Here is a 22,996-nt window from a genome sequence, read left to right as displayed (position 1 = left end):
TTCGACTACATTCCATTATCCTCGTTTTGCATTTGTTGATGTTAATCTTATACCCTCCTTTCAAGACACTGTCCATTCCGTTCAACTGCTCTTCCAAGTCCTTTGCTGTCTCTGACAAAATTACAATGTCATCGGCGAACCTCAAAGTTTTTATTTCTTCTCCATGGATTTTAGTACCTACTCCGACCTTTACTTTTGTTTCCTTTACTGCTTGCTCAATATACAGATTGAATAAGATCGGGGACAGGCTACAACCCTGTCTCACTCCCTTCCCAACCACTGCTTCCGTTTCGTGCCCCTCGACTCTTATAACTGCTCAAATGGCTCTGAGCACTATGGGACTTAACATCTATGGTCATCAGTCCCCTAGAACTTAGAACTACTGAAACCTAACTAACCTAGGGACAGCACACAACACCCAGCCATCTGATAACTGCCATTTGGTTTCTGTACAAATTGTAAATAGCCTTTCGCTCCCTGTATTTTACCCCTGCTACCTTCAGAATTTGGAAGAGAGTATTCCAGTCAACGTTGTCAAAAGTTTTCTCTAAGTCTACAAATGCTAGAAATGTAGGTTTGCCTTTCCTTAATCTATTTTCTAAGATAAGTCGTAGGGTCAGTATTGCCTCACGTATTCCAACATTTCTACGGAATCCAAACTGATCTTCCCTGATGTCGGCTTCTACCAGTTTCTCCATTCGTCTGCAAAGAATTCGCGCTAGTATTTTGCAGCTGTGACTTATTAAACTGATAGTTCGGTAATTTCCACATCTGTCAACACCCGCTTTCTTTGGGATTGGAATTATTATATTCTTCTTGAAGTCTGAGGGTATTTCGCCTGTGTCATACATCTTGCTCACCAGATGGTAGAGTTTTGTCAGGACTGGCTCTCCCAAGGCTGTCAGTAGTTCTAATGGAATGTTGTCTACTCCCAGGGCCTTGTTTCGACTTACGTCGTTTAGTGCTCTGTCAAACTCTTCAAGCAGTGTGGTATCTCCCATTTCATCTTCATCTGCCTCCTCTTCCATTTCCATAATATTGTCCTCAAGAACATCGCCCCTGTATAGACCCTCTATATACTCCTTCCACCTTTCTGCCTCCCCTTTTTTACTTAGAACTGGGTTTCCATCTGAGCACATTAGAAGCATGTATTCGTCATCGCCATACTGGCGTATCACCCAGCGTGATGGTATGGGGTGCCATTGGCTACACGTCTCGGCCACCTCTTGTTCGCATTGACAGCACTTTGAGCAGTGGACGTTACATTTCAGATGTGTTACAACTCGTGGCTCTACCCTCCATTCGATCCCTGCGAAACCCTACATTTCAGCAGGATAACGCACGACCGCATGTTGCAGGTGCTGTATGGGCATTTTTGGATACAGAAAATGTTTGACTGCTGCCCTGGCCAGCACATTCTCCAGATCTCTCACCAATTGAAAACATCTGGTCAATGGCGGCTGAGCAACTGTCTCGTCACAATACGCCAGTCACTACTGTTGATGAACTGTGGTATCATGTTGAAGCTGCATGGGTACCTGTACCTGTACACGCCGTCCAAGCTCTCTTTGACTCAATGCGCAGGCGTATCAAGGCCGTTATTACGGCCAGAGGTGGTTGTTCTGGGTACTGATTTCTCAGGATCTATGCACCCAAATTGCGTGAAAATGTAATGACATGTCAGTTCTAGTATAATATATTTGTCCAATGAATACCCGTTTATCATCTGCATTTGTTCTTGGCGTAGCAATTTTAATGGCCAGTAGTGTGTTTCAGAAGAATGCAGTGATGGTTCCTATTATAAAGGCATGGCCGAGAATGTGTTCCACTTTTGTCGAACTAGACCTGTAATTATGTACCAATGGCGAAGACTGACTATGGCCACAGAAGAGGTGTGCTGCTCACATACTCCTACACGTCTTCATCCAGTGATGACTATCGTCTGGGGATGATAAGGTGGTTGGTAAGTACCGTTAGGTTGGTTGGTTTGGTTGTTTGGAGGAAGAGACCAAACATCGAGGTCATCGGTCTCATCGGATTAAGGAAGGACGGGAAAGGAAGTCGGCCGTGCCCTTTCAAAGGAACCATCCCGGCATTTGCCTGGAGCGATTTAGGGAAATCATGGAAAACCTAAATCAGGTCGGCCGGAGACGGGATTGAACCGTCGTCCTCCCGAATACGAGTCCAGTGTGTTAACCACTGCGCCACCTCGCTTGGTGTACCGTTAGGTCTCCTGAGGCCTGTTCAGATGGAGTTTAGTTGTAGACGTGTATGTAAATGCCTGTATGTTCTTAAGGAATAGTTCCACAGCATGTAAAATATACTTGTAAAAGTTGCTGACGGTGCATAAAACTATTATTGCTACTAGCAGTGGTATTACTGAGGAGACGAGCTCGTGACAGTAAAATATCGCGGTCAGTTAGTGGCGCAGGCAGGTGGGTGCCGTTGGGAACAGCCTGTACCTGTACAAGCCCCTGAATGACCCGGATGGCGATGAAGGCGTAGACGCTGAGGCGCACCAGCACGGGCGTGACGAGCGCCAGCACTGCGCTGACGGCGACGGCGCAGGTCATGAGGACAGCGCCGCCCACGCGCAGCGCCAGCCAGCCGCCCAGCAGCTGCGTGCAGATGTAGCCGTAGAAGAAGGAGCTCAGCACCAGGCCCTGCAGCTCCGTGTCCCAGTCGAACTCGCTCTCCTGCCGGCAAAACAGTCGAAGCATGTACTGATTCGTATTATTTTTCTTTCTTTTCTTTAATATACGCTATATGTAAACTTAATGAGCTATAAACTAAGGCACCAGCAAAAGTAAATTAATGAGTAGTTTTGTGGCAAGGATAACGTTTTGATACACCGTTAAATACCTGTATCAAATTAAATAAGAAGAAGGAAGTGATGAAAAAAATAAGGATGGCAAAAAATGAAACATGACAAAAAACATGTGCCAAGGTTAATAGCAAATTAGGATTTGTGAGAGCAAAAGAAGCATGGCCAGTATTAAAAGGGCTTCAACAGGATACAGAAAGCAAAACCAATCTCCAACTGATAACACAAAAGGAATGGGAAGAGTATTTCCAAAAATTATTAAATGAGGACAGAGAAGAATGTCTAGAAGAAGGAACATTGGAAGAAAATGGACATGAAGATGATGAAATCCAGATTTTAGAAAGTGAAGTACTTCAGGCGTTGAGAATAGGAAAGAATGGTAAATCACCTGGACCAGGCAATATCAATCTGGGGTGTCTGAAATATGGTGGTGACAAAATTGTGAAATTGATAACACACCTCTTCAACAAAATTATACCTGGAGACTCAGTACCAACGAGATGAAGCAAGGTTACATTAATACCATATTTAAGAAAGGGGATCCCAAATTTGTTCAAACTGTCGAGGAATTTATGTTACAAACAGATTAATGAGATTTTGGTAAACATTTTTGGAATACAGTGATTAGTAGATTATTATATTTTGACTCAAGTTCAGTCTTGATCACACTCTTAATGTTTCAATGATATAGGTAACCGGTTTAGGTATACAAAATTATGACTAAAGACGAAATAACCGAATTTATAGAACTGCTTGAATGCACTTTAGATTACAATTATTTCTCTTTTAATACTAAAATCTATTGTCAGAAAGATGGCCTAGCAATGGGCAATTCTTTGGCTGGGACAGTTGCAGACATTTTCGTGAACCACATTGAGACGCAATTCCTGAAAAATAACCCTGATATCGCAAATAAAATCAAATATTACAAGCGATATGTAGATGTTACATTATTGCTTTATAATGGTTCAAAAGATGAAATTGAGAAGCTTGCAATAGAATTAAACTCTATGCATCCGAAGTTACAATTTATGGTTCAGCATGAAAATCGAAAATCTATTATCTGCCTAGATCTCACTATAACTAATAACAATGGGAAACATTTCTTCACCATATACAGGAAACCTACAACCACTGATGTTATTATTAATGCCATATCATGCCATCCTGACAAGTATAAAAAAGCATTTTTTAAGTCTATGATACACCGAATACTAAAATTACCGCTAGAAGCTAATGAGATCAAAAAGGAAATGACCATCTTAAAACAAATTGCAAAAACTAACTCTTTCAACACATGACAGGTAGATGTCATTTTTAATAAAGTGCAACAATCACAAAGTACTCCACTAATAGGTAATCCAAAATATATGAAGATGACATATATGGGAAACATATCAGACAGAATTACTGATTTATTCAAAATTTCTGGAATAACAATAGCATTTACAACTGACAATACTTTACAACAAAAATTAAGACATACTGTAAGTAAAGATAATGGAAAATTTACCAGATCAGGAGTGTACAAGATCCAATGTAGAGACTGTGAGAAAATATACATCGGCCAAACAGGACGAAATTTTGCAGTAAGGTACAAAGAACATACGTCGGGTACCTCATGAACAAAGTCTGTATTCGGCCATCATATAGCATTCAATAATCATGCTGAGGGGACAGTAGAGCAGAATTTACAAGTTCTTCATTATGCAAATAAAGGCTAACTTATGAATATCTTAGAAGAAATCGAGATATATGCTCATTGGAAAACCAAATCATCAATGCTGCTCAATGAACAATTAGATTTTCGCGAAAAATATTTTTACGACCTTTTTGACGAAATTTTGTAGTAAAAGCACCTACTCTTTTGTTTTAAAATATAAGACTAGTTATACCCATGGCAAAAACTATGTATGTAAAATATGCTGTACAACATATAAAAATTTTATTAAATTGACATTGATTATTATAAAAACTATTAGATCGATGAGTTCTAAAAAAATTTAATCAGCGGTCTCATCAGTTATTCAGACACACATAATGCGGAATGTACTCTTGGCTGCTACCCTACTGCTATAAAGAATATTGCTATGAAAACTACAGTTAAAGTAAGACGATTCTGCAGCATCCAACAAAGATGCAATTGTTATGTAGGCGACTCGGTATAATCGATATATACCACAACTCCAAGGACTTTCACATCTTTGATGTAACCGACACTGTAATAGTATTAAGGTTGCCCATGGAGAGCACAACTATTACACATTGTAGTTTACTGTTTTTATCTAAAATATAAATAAGCTGTACACATACTAACTATCTGTTAATCAGACATTTTTAATGAATCAATTTTATGTTATTAGTGTATTACCTACTTTTATACTTTGACGATGGCGTCATATTATGAACGCTGATTGGCAGTTGTGAAGTAGTGTGACAGGAAGCAGGCGGAGCCTCTGCATACTTAAGCTCGTGCTCAGCACTCATAACCGTCAGTTAACTTCGTAGCAGCTGAGGAGAGCTCCGCCTACCATCCAAAGGGAGCCATGGGTATAAATAATTTTATTTTATCTTGTTAAATTTTGACGTCATTCGACACTTTCATTTTATTTAAAGATTGGTTTCTAGTATTTCCTAAAATTAATCCACAGGTCTGGTTATGGTTATGTAGAAATAACCTAAACCGGTTACCTATATCATTGAAACATAAATGGTGTGATCAAGACTGAACTTTAGTCAAAATATAGATTAATGAGAATTTTTGCGAAAGTAATTAAAAAGAAAGTGGAAAAAAATTTTAGAACCCAAGAAGAACAGTGTGGTTTCTCGGCTGGGAGATCATGTGTAGACCTTATTTTCACATTTGACAGATTTTGGAGAAGCATAGGGAAAAATAAAAAAATATAGGATTAATTTTCATAGATCTAGAAAAAGCACATGATACTGTCCCAAGGAAATTGCTTTGGAAAGCACTACATATGGCAAACATAAACCCTTCCTTGATTAAAATAATGCAACAGTTGTATAAAGATAATATTTGCCAAGTGAAAGTTGGTAATAAACTTTCACAGACATTTAGAACAAGCAAAGGCCTTTTACAGGGCTACCCCATCTCACCATCATTACTTAAAACCCTCTACAGATATTAGCCTTAGAACAAGGTCTCGTAAATGTAATAGTATGGGATTAGAAGTAAGAGAAGGAGTTTACCTGCATCATTTATTGTTTGCTGATGGTCAAGTAGTCGTAGCACAAGATGGGGAAGATGCTAACTATATGTGCAATCAACTAGCAGTAGCATACAAATCTTGGGGTTTGAAGATTAATTACCAAAAAACAGAATACTTGACTAATGATTCAGATGAGCTATACATTAAAGGGAAGAAAATCAAAAAGATAAACACTTTCTGTTATTTGGGATCTATTTTATAAATCGAGGGAAAATCAGTGTCATAAATCAATAAAAGAATTAGTAGCAGACAGAAGGTCATTGGGATGCTTAATTCAGTCTTACGGAGCAGGAATGTAATGAGCGGAACTAAAAAATTGATATACAAATCTATATCAGAGAGTGTGGTTCTGTATGGAACAGAGACCTGGACAGTTCACCTGAAGAACATTACAAAATGGATGGACTTCTGGAGAAGATCGGCAAGACTCTCCAGGAAAGAGAAGATAAGGAACACCGAAATAATAAGGAGAAATTACAGTGGTACAGCATGTACGATGAATGGAGGAAGCCAGAATACCAAAATTGATACTGGAGTGGGAACCAGAGGGGAGAAGAAGAAGAAGAGGACGACCTATGACCACCTGGCTCCAAAATGTATACCACACAATGAGGAGAATGGTCGCAGAGGAAGAGGACACACAAGATCGAGACACCTGGAGGAATATTTTGAAAATATAGTTTAAGAAATTTTATTCTTTGTATAGAAATTTCCGAGTAAATTATTATGTTGCAGATAAGCCTCTGTAATGAAGAAAAGCTCAAAATAATAATAAATAAACAAAGTTAAGAAATATGCTCTTGAGGTTATTAATTCATGTATCTTCACCCCTTTCGTTTCAGGACCGACATAGAATACGGACGTAGGCTTGGATCCGTCATACCAGCATTGTTAAAAAATGATTATTTTAACCGTTCATTAAAAGTGCTATGAAAAGTTACTAGAAAAGGAATATTTATTCGCACGATTATAAGTTGAACTCCTATCTGTTCATCATTTCACTCGCTGCCGAGATCCTGCATCAAGAGGTTCGGTGCAGACAAGAATAATTAACGCCGTATCTGGAAGAGTGTTCCTGCATCGACATTGTCACACTCAAGACAATGCAATTAATGCAAAGGCAATGACTCAGACTTGATAGGCCCCTATTGAACTTGGTTTACTTATCCTAAAATATTCTGCTTTCTTTGTTTAAGAACTTATAGACAGATCGACAATTTCAATGGTTGCGGTGATTATTTGGTACCGCACACTACTGGAAGTAGCAGTATGTAATACAAATTATATTTATTGAACTTGAGTGTAATGATATTCAAGGTCTGTTGATAGTGGTATCAGTTGAAGTTCAGCCAAGATGGTGCACACATTCATAAATTACCTTCTAAATTTTCTCACCTAATCTTTCCAGTCAATTTTCCCATTATTAAAGCAATTATTAATTCATTTCCATTTCCAAATCCCTATTGAAGCAACAGGTTTAAAGTAGTCATACATATGTGTGAAAGAAAGCAGCATGTATTATACTGTTCAGTCACATTAATGTTACCATCTGTCAAAAGCCGGCAAAATCATCTTTTGCAGTACAGACCGCTGCCAGATTTGCAGGAAGAGAGTGAGTGAGATTCTGAAAGGAAGAATGTGGAGTCATGCCGACTACAGAGCCGTGATCAACTGCAGTAAGCTTCTTGGTGGAGGTTCCATGACACAAACAGCCCAATCAAGGTGGCCCCGTAGATTCTCGATTGCGCTTAAGTTGGTGGAGTCTGGTGGCCAGAGGAGTACGATAAACTCATTTTGGTGTCATTTGAACTACACTACTGGCCATTAAAATTTCTACACCACGATGATGACGTGCTACAGACGCGAAATTTAACCGACAGGAAGAAGATGCTGTGATATGCAAATGATTAGCTTTTCAGAGCTTCCACACAAGGTTGGCGCCGGCGGCGACACCTACAACGTGCTGTCATGAGGAAAGTTTCCAACCGATTTCTCATACACAAACAGCAGTTGACCGGCGTTGCCTGGTGAAACGTTGTTGTGATCCCTCGTGTAAGGAGGAGAAATGCATTCAATCACGTTTCCGACTTTGATAAAGGTCGGATTGTAGCCTATCGCGATTGCGGTTTATCGTATTGCGACAATGCTGCATGCGTTGGTCAAAACCCAATGACTGTTAGCAGAATATGGAATCAGTAGGTTCGGGAGGGTAATACGGAACGCCGTGCTGGATCCCAACGGCCTCGTATCACTAGCAGTCGAGATGACAGGCATCTTATCTGCATGGCTGTAACGGATCGTGCAGCCACGTCTCGATCCCTGAGTCAACAGATGGGGACGTTTGCAACACAACAAGCACCTGCATGAACAGTTCGACGACGTTTGCAACAGCATGGACTATCAGCTCGGAGACCATGGCTGCGGTTACCCTTGACGCTGGATCACAGACAGGAGCGCCTGCGATGGTGTACTCAACGACGAACCTGGGTGCACGAATGGCAAAACATCATTTTTTCGGATGAGTCCAGGTTCTGTTTACAGCATCATGATGGTCGCTTCCGTGTTTGGCGACATCGCGGTGAACGCACATTGGAAGCGTGTATTCCCCATCGCCATGCTGATATATCACCTGGCGTGATGGTATGGGGTGCCATTGGTTACACGTCTCTGTCACCTCTTGTTCGCATTGACGGCACTTTGAACAGTGGACGTTACATTTCAGATGTGTTACGACCCGTGTCTCTACCCTTCATTCAATCCCTGCGAAACCCTACATTTCAGCAGGAAATGCACGACCGCATGTTGCAGGTACTGTACGGGCCTTTCTGGATACAGAAAATGTTCGACTGCTGCCCTGGCCAGCGCATTCTCCAGATCTCTCACCGACTGAAAACGTCTGGTCAATGGTGGCCGAGCAACTGGCTCGTCACAATACCCAGTCACTACTCTTGATGAACTGTGGTATCGTGTTGAAGCTGCATGGGCAGCTGTACCTGTACACGCCATCCAAGCTCTGTTTGACTCAATGCCCCGTCGTATCAAGGCTGTTATTGCGGCCAGAGGTGGTTGTTCTGGGTACTGATTTCTCAGGATCTATGCACCCAAATTGCGTGAAATTGTAATCACATGTCAGTTCTAGTATAATATATTTGTCCAATGAATACCTGTTTATCATCTGCATTTCTCCTTGGTGTAGCAATTTTAATGGCCAATTGTGTATGTTCATACACTGCGAGATGTGTGACACTTAGCATTATCCTGCTGGTAGATGGCACCATTTTGAGGAAAATCAAAATGCACGTATGAGAGGAGACTGTCCCCAAGGGCAGAAGCATATTCGTGTTGATCCACAGTGCATTCCAGAGTGACTAGATCACCTAGGGTATGCCTAGAAAAAATTCCACAGTCGAAACACTTCCTCACCCAACGGCGACCCTTCCTACGATTGATGCAGGGTATTTGTTTTCAGACGCTTCACGATGTACACGCATAAAACGTGAGTCATCTGTAAAGGCCATCTATCGCCGTTCAGTGGACGCCCTGTTGTGGTACCGGTGTGCAAATTCCAGCCTTTGTCACTGATGAACAGCCGTCAGCATGGGTTTATGAACAAGGCACCTGCTGCGGAGGCCCATATGAAGCAATCTTCACTGAAGGGTCGTTAAACATACCTGTTATTAGTTCCTTGGTTGGGCGCTCAGTCGGTCAACAGTTGCACATCTATTGGCCCGCAAACATATCCACAGCCGTCGTTCACCCCTGTCATCTATGGGCCACTGTCCATCACAGTTGCCTCAGCACCGGTTTTGGATAGCGCCATTTTGCCATGAACGATATATTCCATTCGCAGTGGCACAAGAACCGTTTACAAAATTAGCTGTATTTCAAATGCTACCAACCTTTGCCTGAAAGCCAATGTCCATGCTCCTTTGGACGTCAGATACATCGCTCTATTTCTGCATTACGTCAAAAGCTGCACCGTCCCCTCCCCCCTCTCCAGGCTTTATGTCCCTCCACTGCTAGTGCTGCCGCCTGCCGTCTGCGAGTTTTTGCTGTACATTGACGTCGAACATCGGCAGTGGCCACAGTAATGTGATTGGACCTAGTGGTTCCTGTGAAGCACACAATAATGTTGTTGTTGCGATTTTCGGTCAGAAGACTGAGCTCTCCACAGCAGTGTATCCTGGAAAAATCCTTTCATCTTGGCATAAATACTGCAACCTCCATCCATTTGGATCTGATTATTGCAGTCAAGTCTTGGTCTCTCTCTACAATCGACCTCCCCAACCTCACTCACATCCACACTCCCTTCCATTATGAAATTAACTATCCCTTAATGCCTCAAGATGTGGCCTATCAACCTATCCTTTCTTTTAATCATTTTTGCCATACGTTTATTTTCTCTTCATTTCGATTCAGTACCTCTTCTTTATGATTGAACAATTTATAATTCAAGTTTCACTTATGTACAAGGCTACATTCGCGATAAATACCTATAGAAATAATTTCCTATTATAGCCAATATACGATGATAGCTACATTATCTTTTCCAGAAATGTTTTCCTCCCTACTGATAGTCTGTGTCTCCTTCATCGTAAGTTAATTTGTTGCCCAAACATTAGAACTCAGGGACAACTTTTAGTGTCTCAAAAAATGGTTCAAATGGCTCTGAGCACTATGGGACTCAACTGCTGTGGTTATCAGTCCCCTAGAACTTAGAACTACTTAAACCTAACTAACCTAAGGACATCACACACATCCATGCCCGAGGCAGGATTCGAACCTGCGACCGTAGCAGTCGCACGGTTCCGGACTGCGCGCCTAGAACCGCGAGACCACCGCGTCCGGCTTGTAGTGTCTCATTTCCCAATGTTTTTCCCTCAGCAACTTCTGATGTAATTTGACAACATTTCATTATCCTTCTTTTACTGTTATTGATGTTCATCTTGTAGCTTCTTTTCAAGACACTATCGATTCCATTCAAATGATCTTCTAAATCATTTGCCGTAACTAACAATTATTAAATCGTCGGCTAATATGAAAGTTTTAATTTCTTCGTTGATGAATGACGCCACCAGCCACAAATACTTTTAAAATGCTGTAGTTCAAAGACATAACTGGTTTCTGTCTATCACGCCCATCTTCAGATGGCTAACGATTCTGATAACGTTCGACACTCTATTGTATTTGACTCGCACGATACAGAATTCGAGCTTGTAACCCAAAGAATTGACTCGTTCTGGAGAATTTTGGATAATGCAGAAAATTTACATTATTTTAAAGAGCACCAGCATGAGTTTACTGTACTTCCCTGACCACACATTACAAATCTCTAATAAAGATTCCGCTTCTTGCTATATTAGTGACATGTGGTATTTTTAAATTACCTTTTATGTTAGAAACAGTGCATACATGTTGATCCAGGCGAATGACGATTGCAGATTTACTCAAATTTTTTAGCCTAAATGCATCTGCGTGTTCACATTAAAGCTTGTGCCCGACTGTAATTATTCATCAAGAATCATTAACGGCCATGGAGTTTACAAGACCCAGCATGGATAAAGTAACATTTTATCTCTTCTCCTTGAATTTTTACTTCCTTTCCAAATTTCTTCTTGGTTTTCTTTTACTGCTTTCTCTAAGTACAGATTAAATAACCTACAAACCCGTCTCAATCCCTCTTAACTACTGCTTTCCTTTCATATCCTAGAAAAACATTAGTTCCAACTGTCGCAACCAGGTGCAAATTTGTACCGTACATAGTTTGTACGACGGTATAACATTCTCTCTCTCGTAATCGCGAGGTAGGACTTCTTTTACCAGATATGTTTAGTGGAAACATTGTGATGTAGGAGAGTAATTGGGTTGTCAATTGTTAGTGCATACAAGACCTCGAATATATTTATTGCTACGATCTATTTGTGGCGCAATTTTAATTACTTGATTTGCATAAAGTTTGTGTGTGATACACAAACATTGAAAATATGTTTTATTATTAAGAAAAGTTCGTCGTAAAGTTGAGGTGAGTGTTTTAAGTGATCTACTTGACTGCTGTAAATTGTTAAACAATTAATTTGATAGGGTAGTTCAAATGAACTAATACACTCTTTTTTTTATATCGAAATTGCGTCACCTCTCCCTTTCTTCTCAACATTAACCAACAGGAGCGCTGTATTCTGGGGAGAGATGAAAACCAATGTCTGTGTGTTTGGGGACGTTGGTTCACACACACAATCATGAAGTAGCATCTTCAGAGAGACAGAGACAGGAAGCAAGTCTGGTATTTCCCAAAAAACAGAATGTCACCACTTGATGCTTTATTTGGGGTCACACGATCAAAGGCAGCCGACATCCGGTCCATGGCCGATGGTATTTAGAATCATAATCTGTAATTAGGACATTGAGCGACTTCTGACATCCATGACGGTACCCGGACGACAAATGCACGTGTGGATGAGCCCAAATGGTGGCTATTATACCGCACATCATTCCATTCCTCGGTGTCTACAGTTATTACATCATGAGAAGCGGATCTGGGGGGTGCAAACATAAGCTCTATCAAAGTGGGGGAACCCTGATTAAATAAAGAATATGTGTCAATATAGTATTGTCATCAATTTCGTGTCATGATATTCTTCCTATCAGCACAGAATGAGTCTTTTTCCCGCCATTTTTTTCTAGATGGTGCGAGAAGGGAGGGGGTGAAGGGTGGAAGTGGGATGTCCTCAGGTGGTGGCATTGTGCACTATCTCAGTCAATCCCTGCATGTCAAGTTGAGCGCACATGAAAGCTTTCCAATAAGGCAACACCTCCAATCTACAGCTGTGTAATTACACAATTAGGACATGAAGTTTGCTAGATGTGAATTGTACCCGCCAAATAAGGAGATCCAACACCAGAAAACTGAATTTTATAAATAAATGGTATATCTTTTGGTACGTAATTGAGATTGATTTAAAATTCCTGCCATGAGATCCTTCCTCTCCAACACAGACTGAGTCCTTTTCCTGCCAATTTCCAGATGGAGGAGGGGAAGAGGAGTGGGGGGATGGGAGGGGAGGGCTGGGGGATTTATCAGAGGGGGAGGGGTTAATTAATTGATCGATTTACTTAATTAGACAATTAATTCTATATAAAAAGTGGCCTTGCGTTGGCAAGGAGGAGGGGTATGGGAGGTGGAGGGGTTTTCTCAGAAAGATTCCCAGGAGGTCGTAAATCAACCATCAGGGAGTTAGAAACCACTTAGCAGAACAAAAGGTTAAGAGGAGGGGGCTATAAATCAATCAAGTTCACCTCTGAATGTATGCTTGTCCCCTGAATATTTGTAACCCTGCACTAACAAAATGCCCCGGAACACAGTTTGCCATGCTACTGACAACTCCCTCTTCTGTAGAAGCACATCTACTATTATAATGTGTAAATGGTAATGGTTAGGAAGTACTAATGTACATCTATATTTTTTCTAAAAAAAATACTTAGAAATGTTCAGTATGTAATCATATGTACAAATTAATTTGTGATTTGAATGTAAAATGACTCATTCCACATCATTAGTATTTATCATGCAAAATGAAACTGAGTAACTAGCAGGAAAGCTGCACAAATTATGACACACGACCCAGAGTCACTGCAGTGTGGATAAATTGACGTAAAGGTTCAGACATCCTATATGACAGAAAAGTTGCCACAACAGCTTCAAGGTCCAATATAGCGGACAAGCAAAGTGACATGTGACAGATGAAGCAAGGGGGACACTCAGTGCAGACAAGCACAGCAAAGAGGGCGTTCCTGGCCAAAAGAAGTCTACGAGAATCAAACATAGGTCTTAATTTTAGGAAGCAGCATTCTATGGTTGTAAATTATGAAATGTGGGAAAATCGGGAAAGAAGAGAGTCAAGGCGTCTGAAATTTGGTGCCATATAAGGTTGTTGAAAACTGTGTGGACTGATAAGATATTAAAGAAGAAATTCTCTGCAGAATCGGCATGGAAAGGAATTCATGGGAAACACTGACAAGAAGAAGGGGTAGGTTGGTAGGACATCAAGCAATAAGTCCCATGCCGCGCGGAGCGGCCGCGCGGTTAGAGGCGCCATGTCACTGACTGCAAGGCCCCTCCCGCCGGAGGTTCGAGCCCTCCCTCGGGCATGGGCGTGTGCGTTGTTCTTAGCATCAGTTAGTTTAAGTAGTGTGTAAGTCTAGGGACCGATGACCAAGGCAGTTTGGTCCCTTAGGAATTCACACACATTTGAACATTTGTTCCATGGTACTAGAGAGAGCTGTAGAGGGTAAAAACTGTAGGGAAAGACAGAGACTGGGATACATCCAAAATATAATTGTGGGCCTAGGGTGCAAGTGCTACTCTTGGATGAAAGATCTCCTGCCACAGGAGATGAATTTGCGACTGACCGTATCTAACAAGTCAGGACACTGGCGACCCAGAAACAAAAACATAATGCATCAGCACTGCTTTAGAAAGCATCGCTCCTGTGAAACGCAATCGCCCTTTTTTCACGTGATATCTTGCGAACCATGGATGAAGGGTGTCAGACGGATGTCATATTCCTTGACTTCCAGAAAGCGTTTGACTCGGTGCCCCACTGCAGATTACTAACTAAGGTACGAGCATATGGGATTGGTTCCCAAATATGTGAGTGGCTCGAAGACTTCTTAAGTAATAGAACTCAGTACGTTGTAGTCGATGGTGAGTGTTCACCGGAGATGAGGGTATCATCTGGAGTGCCCCAGGGAAGTGTGGTAGGTCCGCTGTTGCTTTCTATCTAAATAAATGATCTTTTGGATAGGGTGGATAGCAATGTGCGGCTGTTTGCTGATGATGCTATGGTGTACAGGAAGGTGTCGTTGTTGAGTGACTGTAGGAGGATACAAGATAACTTGGACAGGATTTGTGATTGGTGTAAAGAATGGCAGCTAACTCAAAATAATAGATAAATGTAAATTAATTCAGATGAACAGGAAAAAGAATCTCGTAAGGTTTGAATACTCCATTAGTAGTGTAGCGCTTGACACAGTCACGTCGATTAAATATTTGGGCGTAGCATTGCAGAGCGATATGAAGTGGGACAAGCATATAATGGCAGTTGTGGGGAAGGCAGATAGTCGTCTTCGGTTCATTGGTAAAGTTTTGGGAAGATGTGGTTCATCTGTAAAGGAGACCGCTTATGAAACATTAATACAACCTATTCTTGAGTACTGCTCGAGCGTTTGGGATCCCTATCAGGTCGGATTGAGGGAGGACATAGAAGCAATTCAGAGTCAGAGGCGGGCTCCTAGATTTGTTACTGGTAGGTTTGATCATCAAGCGAGTGTTAGGGAAATGCTTCAGGAACTTGGCTGAGAGTCTCTGGAGGAAAGGAGGCGTTCTTTTCGTGAATCGCTACTGAGGAAATTTAGAGAACCAGCATTTGAGGCTGACTGCAGTACAATTTTACTGCCGCCAACTTACACTTCGCGGAAAGACCACAAAGATAAGAGAGATTAGAGCTCGTACAGAGGCATATAGGCAATCATTTTTCCCTCGTTCTGTTTGGGAGTGGAACAGGGAGAGAAGACGCTAGTCGTGGTACGAGGTACCCTCCGCCACGCGCCGTATGATGGATTGCGGAGTGTGTATGTAGATGTAGATAATGGGCAATGGTCTTACGTGCCTCTAAGCAGGGTACAGAGTGTTGGCCAGTCCTATAAACCGCTAAGCAATCTAACGATTTCATCTAAATGCAGGTGCTCTGTCGGACAAGCTACTCACCGTGAAAATGGGAGTGCTGCATTTGGCGGTACAGAGAGAAACACAGGGCACAGTGAAAAGGTCTGCGTACAAGATCAGTGTGATTGGACGAAAACCGTGGGATGACCAAAGAAACGTTTCACGGATACACTCATTCAAGATGTTCATAGTGGGATCCTACATCCTTAAGGGGCACTGGATTGAAACAGGTGACGAATGTTGATCTGTAATGGGAATCTCGTCGCAACTGCACAATGCTGAGAAGAAGTGACCTAGGAAAGCGTCCCATAGATTATCGTTAATGGAATGAACATTTTATCGATCGTTTTTTATCATAACCTTTTCATGGCAAGATATTATTTATTTTGATTTAAACACTTCAGAGCAAGGTATTGTACAGGGTGGCAGTCAGTCAAGGAATATTATAAGGAATTGGTTTGAAAAATTTATTTCAAAGGCCCAGTGAAATCTTTACAAGTTTTCTCCCAGAGTAACTTGCGGTGTACCTAAGTGACACCAAGTCTTGCAAAACCGAGGCAGTTCTGTCCAGTTAAAGCAGCTGACAAGAGACGCCCTGAGACCTCTGCTGAAACTGCTAGCGAATTCACGCCACTGGTTTTAGCCAATAGCGTGCGTGAGATACAGGTCACGTGTGTGGACGCTGGAGTGTTCTGCGGTGCGGAGCACAGTTGCCTCTCTTTCTTGTAATCCAGACCTCGAGCAGAACAGACGTCTTTTCGGAAGCAGTGGCACAAAATTGATTATTCAGGTTGAAATCAGTGACTATTCAGAAGGATGATAGAGCACCTTATGGTACTTATATTACAGAATAAATTAATAAATGTGGTCGCAAGGCATATTCCTGTGCATAATGCTATTTAGAAGTTACGAGAAGTTCCTACCCGAACAACCGTCCCGTTGCTGTCTGTGTGCGTCTTGTTCTCCGTCATGTCGACAATGACGACGCTGACGTTGACCCGGAGGGCGTAGAGATTGAAGAATCCTAGGAAGGTCAGCAGCGTGACCACGTACCGCCGCCGTCTCCAGACCTTCCAGAGTGGGACCTCTGGCATCTCCTCGCTAGAGCAAGACAATGTGTTATTTTATTTAGTTTACTTGTCCATTTATTTTACCTGGTAACGTTATGATCATCAGGCCCTCGCATACACTTAACCAGACACGCTTAGAGGGTTAACATTAGCATGTGCATACTACTTGATCTGTACATAATAATAATAATAATAATAATAATGGAGGCCCGGGATTCCCATGGAGGCCCGGGAAAAGAATAAGCCTCCGGTATGTTCTGCCAGTCGTAAAAGACGACGAAAAGAACAAACCACTAATAGGGCTAACCCCCCTTTTAGTGTGATTAGTTGGTTCAGGACAGAACTAAAGAAAGCCTCGGACAAGCGCCGTCATGGTCGGGGACGACGCTTGAAACCTATGCCCGCCCACAATTGTAACGACACTGCTAGCCAACTGGAAAATGATTCAAATCCAAATAGAGGTGTTTTGCAGGATATGCTTCCTGCAACCACCCTAGAAGGAAAACAAAGACAGAGGATGAGATGGTCAGATGAAGTTAATCGACACCTCATGTTCTGTTATTACCAAGCAACAAACGTGGGAACCAACACAACTGGATACAGATCACAAGTATACACAACATTTATTACCAGATACCCAGAATTAAAAATTTAACAGAACAACGACTAGCTGATCAGATCCGTGTAATAATAAAAAATAACAGGATACCCCAATCAGAATTAGAAAACATCAAACAACAAGTACAACAAATACTGGAACAAAATAATGTGCAATCAGAAGAAGAAGAAAATACAGTAATGGACTCAAACATCCCAGAGAAAACAAACAAAGAACAACACGCATCAATTAAACAGTCAGAGGAAAACGAAATCTTAAGACAGCCACCAGAACAAGCACAAATAGAACACGAAGTGACACACATGTTAGATATAGAAGAAAAATTTCAGCTGATATATATAGAATACAAAGACACAAATACAGACATGAGACCATTCTTGCATAGACCGCCAAATAGCCCACAAGTCGAAACAACAATAAAAACTATCAACACAATCATACGCAACAAAATAAATGAAAACACAACTATGGAAGGGTTACAACTACTGGTTTATATAGGAGCACTCACTACACTAAATATACACACTAGGCAGAGATCAGAACCAACCAACACACAGAAGAAACCCACAAAACCAGCATGGCAACACAGGCTACAGATCAAAATAGAAAAACTGAGAAAAGACGTCGGACAGCTAACACAATCTATAAGAAATGAAATGTCAGAAAAAAAACGAAAAAGGTTAAGTAAAATCTCACAACAAGAAGTGATAGAGCAATTAGATGAAAAGAAGCAGAAATTACAAGCATTGGCCAAACGACTTAGAAGATATAAAAAAAGTGAAAATAGAAGGAAACAAAACCAAACATTCAACATAAACCAAAAGAAATTTTACCAGACAATAGATAACACACACATTAAAATAGACAATCCACCAAACATAACAGACATGGAACACTTCTGGAGCAACATATGGTCAAACCTGGTACAACATAACAGGCATGGACGGTGGATACAAGCAGAACAGATACGTACAAGATGATACCACAAATGCCTGAAGTGATAATTTTGCAACATGAAGTCACCCAAGCAATTAATTCTACTCACAACTGGAAAGCCCCTGGAAAAGATAAAATAGCAAATTTCTGGCTAAAGAAATTCACCTCAACACATTCACATCTAACTAAATTATTTAACAGTTACATTGCAGACCCATACACATTCCCTGATACACTTACACATGGAATAACTTATCTGAAACCTAAAGATCAAGCAGACACAGCAAACCCAGCTAAATATCGCCCCATAACATGCCTACCAACAATATACAAAATATTAACTTCAGTCATAACACAGAAATTAATGACACATACAACAATGAACAAAATTATAAATGAAGAACAAAAGGGCTGTTGCAAAGGAGTATGAGGATGTAAAGAGCAACTGATAATAGATGCAGAGTTGACATATCAAGCTAAAACTAAACAAAGGTCGCTACACTATGCATACATTGATTACCAAAAACCTTTTGATAGTGTACCCCACTCATGGTTACTACAAATACTGGAAATATACAAAGTAGATCCTAAATTGATACAGTTCCTAAACATAGTGATGAAAAATTGGAAAACCACACTTAATATCCAAAGAAATTCAAATAACATCACATCACAGCCAATACAGATTAAGCGTGGAATATACCAAGGAGACTCATTAAGTCCTTTCTGGTTCTGCCTTGCTCTGAACCCACTATCCAACATGCTAAATAATACAAATTATGGATACAATATTACGGGAACATACCCACACAAAATCACACATCTGCTATACATGGATGATCTAAAACTACTGGCAGCAACAAATCAACAACTCAACCAATTACTAAAGATGACAGAAGTATTCAGCAATGATATAAATATGGCTTTTGGAACAGACAAATGTAAGAAAAATAGCATAGTCAAGGGAAAACACACTAAACAGGAGGATTACATATTGGATAACCACAGCGACTGCATAGAAGCGATGGAAAAAACAGATGCCTATAAATATCTAGGATACAGACAAAAAATAGGAATAGATAATACAAATATTAAAGAAGAACTAAAAGAAAAATATAGACAAAGACTAACAAAAATACTGAAAACAGAATTGACAGCAAGAAACAAGACAAAAGGTATAAATACTTATACTATACCAATATTGACCTACTCATTTGGAGTAGTGAAATGGAGTAACACAGACCTAGAAGCACTCAATACACTTACACGATCGCAATGCCACAAATATAGAATACATAACATACATTCAGCAACTGAAAGATTCACATTAAGCAGAAAGGAAGGAGGAGGGGGATTTGTCGACATAAAAAACCTACATTATGGACAGGTAGACAATTTAAGAAAATTCTTTATAGAACGAGCAGAAACTAGCAAAATACACAAAGCAATCACTCATATAAAGACATCGGCTACACCACTGCAATTTCATAACCACTTCTACAACCCTTTAGATCACATAACATCAACAGATACGAAGAAAGTAAATTGGAAAAAGAAAACACTACATGGCAAGCACCCATATCATCTAACACAGGCACACATCGATCAAGACGCATCCAACACATGGCTAAGAAAAGGCAATACATACAGTGAGATGGAAAAATTCATGATTGCAATACAGGATCAAACAATAAACACCAGATATTACAACAAGCATATTATTAAAGATCCCAATACCACAACAGATAAATGCAGACTTTGCAAACAACAAATAGAAACAGTAGATCACATCACTAGCGGATGTACAATACTGGCAAATACAGAATACCCCAGAAGACACGACAATGTAGCAAAAATAATTGGTCAACAACTTGCCATACAACATAAACTAATAAAACAACATGTTCCCACTTACAAGTATGCACCACAAAATGTACTGGAGAATGATGAATACAAATTATACTGGAACAGAACCATTATAACAGATAAAACAACACCACATAACTAACCTGACGTCATACTCACCAATAAAAAGAAGAAATTAACACAACTAATCGAAATATCCATACCCAATACAGAAGAAGACAGGAGAAAAAATTGAAAAATACATCCAACTGGCTGAGGAAATCAAGGACATGTGGCATCAGGATAAAGTTGACATTGTATCAATTATACTATCAACTACAGGAGTCATACCACACAATATCCACCAGTAGATCAACGCAATACAGCTACATCCAAACGTATGTATACAGCTACAGAAATCTGAAATTAATGATACATGTTCAATTACCCGAAAGTTCCTAAATGCAATGTAACATATACCACACAGTTAAAAAGAAGTCACGCTTGATCAAGGTCCGTGTTTCTTTCCATTTTTAACCAGACATAACGTCTGAGAAAGGAATATAATAATAATAATAATAATATGGACAGAAGAAAGAAAGGAAAACCGAGGGAAACATTGAAGAACTATTGGAACGAGAGAGAGGAGAGAAGAAAGAAGATGTAAGTTATTTCATAACAATAAGTCACCAGGCCTACACTTGAGGAAGCTAGAAGTAACGTGGAGTAGACTTAACTAAATCCGACAACGTAATCTCTGTTGTGGGAAAGAAAGATAAAAGTAATAGATATACTAATGAATATGCGGTGTTACAGTAGTGCCAGCCTTGTTACCGTTGTGTGAAATAATTTTTTCGTAATATAACATTCCTGTCACATAGGAGTAATGAAATAACAAAAAAAAACTGTAAGTTAGCAACACAGAAGAATTAAAATCTAGAGAAGCTGACTCATTGAGGAAAGACTGAGAAATAATGGAGTGAAGTTAACCTATGAGATGGTAGAAAAAAATAAACACAAATATATAGGGACGAGGAAAGCTGGCATAGTGTTGACAGTGTGATAGAAAATGTAGCAGATCTACTAGCAGGAACCATAAGGAGGGTCCACCAGCACGCAAAGGTAAATCATTGTGGTTATTGGGATCACGTGGACACCTACTTTAGGTCAAATTCAGACAGGTAGTATTAAAGGAAGTTAAACTAACAGAGACTTCCAGTTCGTCTTAAGTAGTAAGTGAAATTAACTTATTTCATCAGAATATTAGAAGTTAAAAATAAAGTATGTGAGCTGTTATTTCGTTTGCAAGGTTTTAGTAGTTGACTGAAACTGATGTCATTTGTCTGTCTGGATACCACATAACGACAGGGACAGAAAATATTGATGCAAATGGTTATAAAGTAGATGCATATTCAGGTAGATCGGATATGGATAAATCGGGAATTTTTGTATTCATAAAAAATAAATATAAATACAGAAATGTAGAAATAAACAAATTCTCTGTAGAATAGGATACAGAAGCGTATGCATGTGAGTTAATATTGGCAAACGTAAAACTTGATATTGATACAATATAGAGGTCCTCACTGGTCAAATGATAAATTTTCATGATAACGTTGGTGGATTATTGTGCTGTCTGTCATGCTGGCATCAGTTTCATTTGATAGGCTTGTATATCTAGTTGTAAGTCTTTTCCTGCAGAAACACCTTTCTCAATTCTCACACAAGTAAAGTCTTAACTGTAAGTTTTTTTTTTAATTTTGAGATTATGTTGGCTTATCATCCTGCTAGACAATTTTTTCAAAGTCATATGTAACTGTAAGTTTTTCTTGAGCATAATCCTTTGCCTTAAATAAATAAAATGTATATCTTAAACATGAAATTAAAGTTTGCCATTGTGCTGGCTTGTCATTTTAATAAATAATAACTTTTGTGAAGTTGTGCACTTATCTGCAAGTTTTTTCTTGCGTTAACATCTTTGCCACTAATCAGTGCGCAAATTTTAGACGTAAGTTTTACCATTTGTTACATATTGTCGTCTCATTCTGTTACTTGCAGTACACAGAAAAAGTAAACAAGCTCATATTGCCATGTTGTAATTAAGTTCTGCCGAAGTTGCACTTTCACAGAGTGAATTTTGTTTAGTTATAAGTATTTGTTCACATCCTTTTCATTTCATGCAGACGTTTTTATATCTGAGATAACCATGTCATCACATAAATGATAGTGAAATATGTTTTCTCAATGATTTGTACAGAATTTAAAGAACTGTGACGCTTCACAGGTAAATTTGTTAGCTCTAAAGTCCTTTGTCAATAACCGTATTATATCAAGCATCAGTGTCAAACAGGTGAAAGTAACTAATTTTTAATTTCAAGTTTATGTGGGATTAAATTTTCCGTTGTATCGTAGAATTACTTTGTTACTGTCATTTACGTAACGATGAGACATGGCTTACATAAATTTCCTTTCTTTTGCATTAAGAAAGGCTTTTACGTTTCTTTTTCTCCTACAGTTGTATGATCGGTCAATTTTTCGGCAATGCCAAAACCAGGTGATGGAGGAACGGGCCAGAGAGAAGTAAATAAACATCGACTTTTTTTTTTTTTTTTTTTTTTTTGACGGGATTAGGAGGTGATGCAAGGTGACTAGCACAGATCGCTCTACGATTTGTATCAATTGAGTTACATATATTAGTTAAATAAGCGGGCAAAGCACACTGTTGGGGGGTGGCTGAAAGGTTTTCACGCA

The 22,996-nt window shown here is 39.9% G+C and overlaps 1 protein-coding gene across 1 annotated transcript in view; it reads right to left on the bottom strand.

Annotated features, from left to right (window-relative positions):
* Positions 1–22,996, bottom strand: part of LOC124615639 (vesicular glutamate transporter 1-like) — a 261,727-nt gene that overhangs the window by 177,525 nt on the left and 61,206 nt on the right. Inside the window, exons 2-3 of the mRNA XM_047143649.1 lie at positions 16,699–16,876; positions 2,463–2,696 (exon numbers count right to left, since the gene is read on the bottom strand). Coding sequence (XP_046999605.1) covers positions 2,463–2,696; positions 16,699–16,876 — 412 coding nt within the window. The remainder of the gene's footprint in view (positions 1–2,462; positions 2,697–16,698; positions 16,877–22,996) is intronic.

This window comes from Schistocerca americana, chromosome 5 (assembly GCF_021461395.2).
Source record: "Schistocerca americana isolate TAMUIC-IGC-003095 chromosome 5, iqSchAmer2.1, whole genome shotgun sequence".
NCBI classification, from domain to species: Eukaryota; Metazoa; Arthropoda; class Insecta; order Orthoptera; family Acrididae; genus Schistocerca; species Schistocerca americana.
The sequence above is the reverse complement of the archived record's forward strand: the minus strand, read 5'-3'. Positions and strand labels throughout refer to the sequence as shown.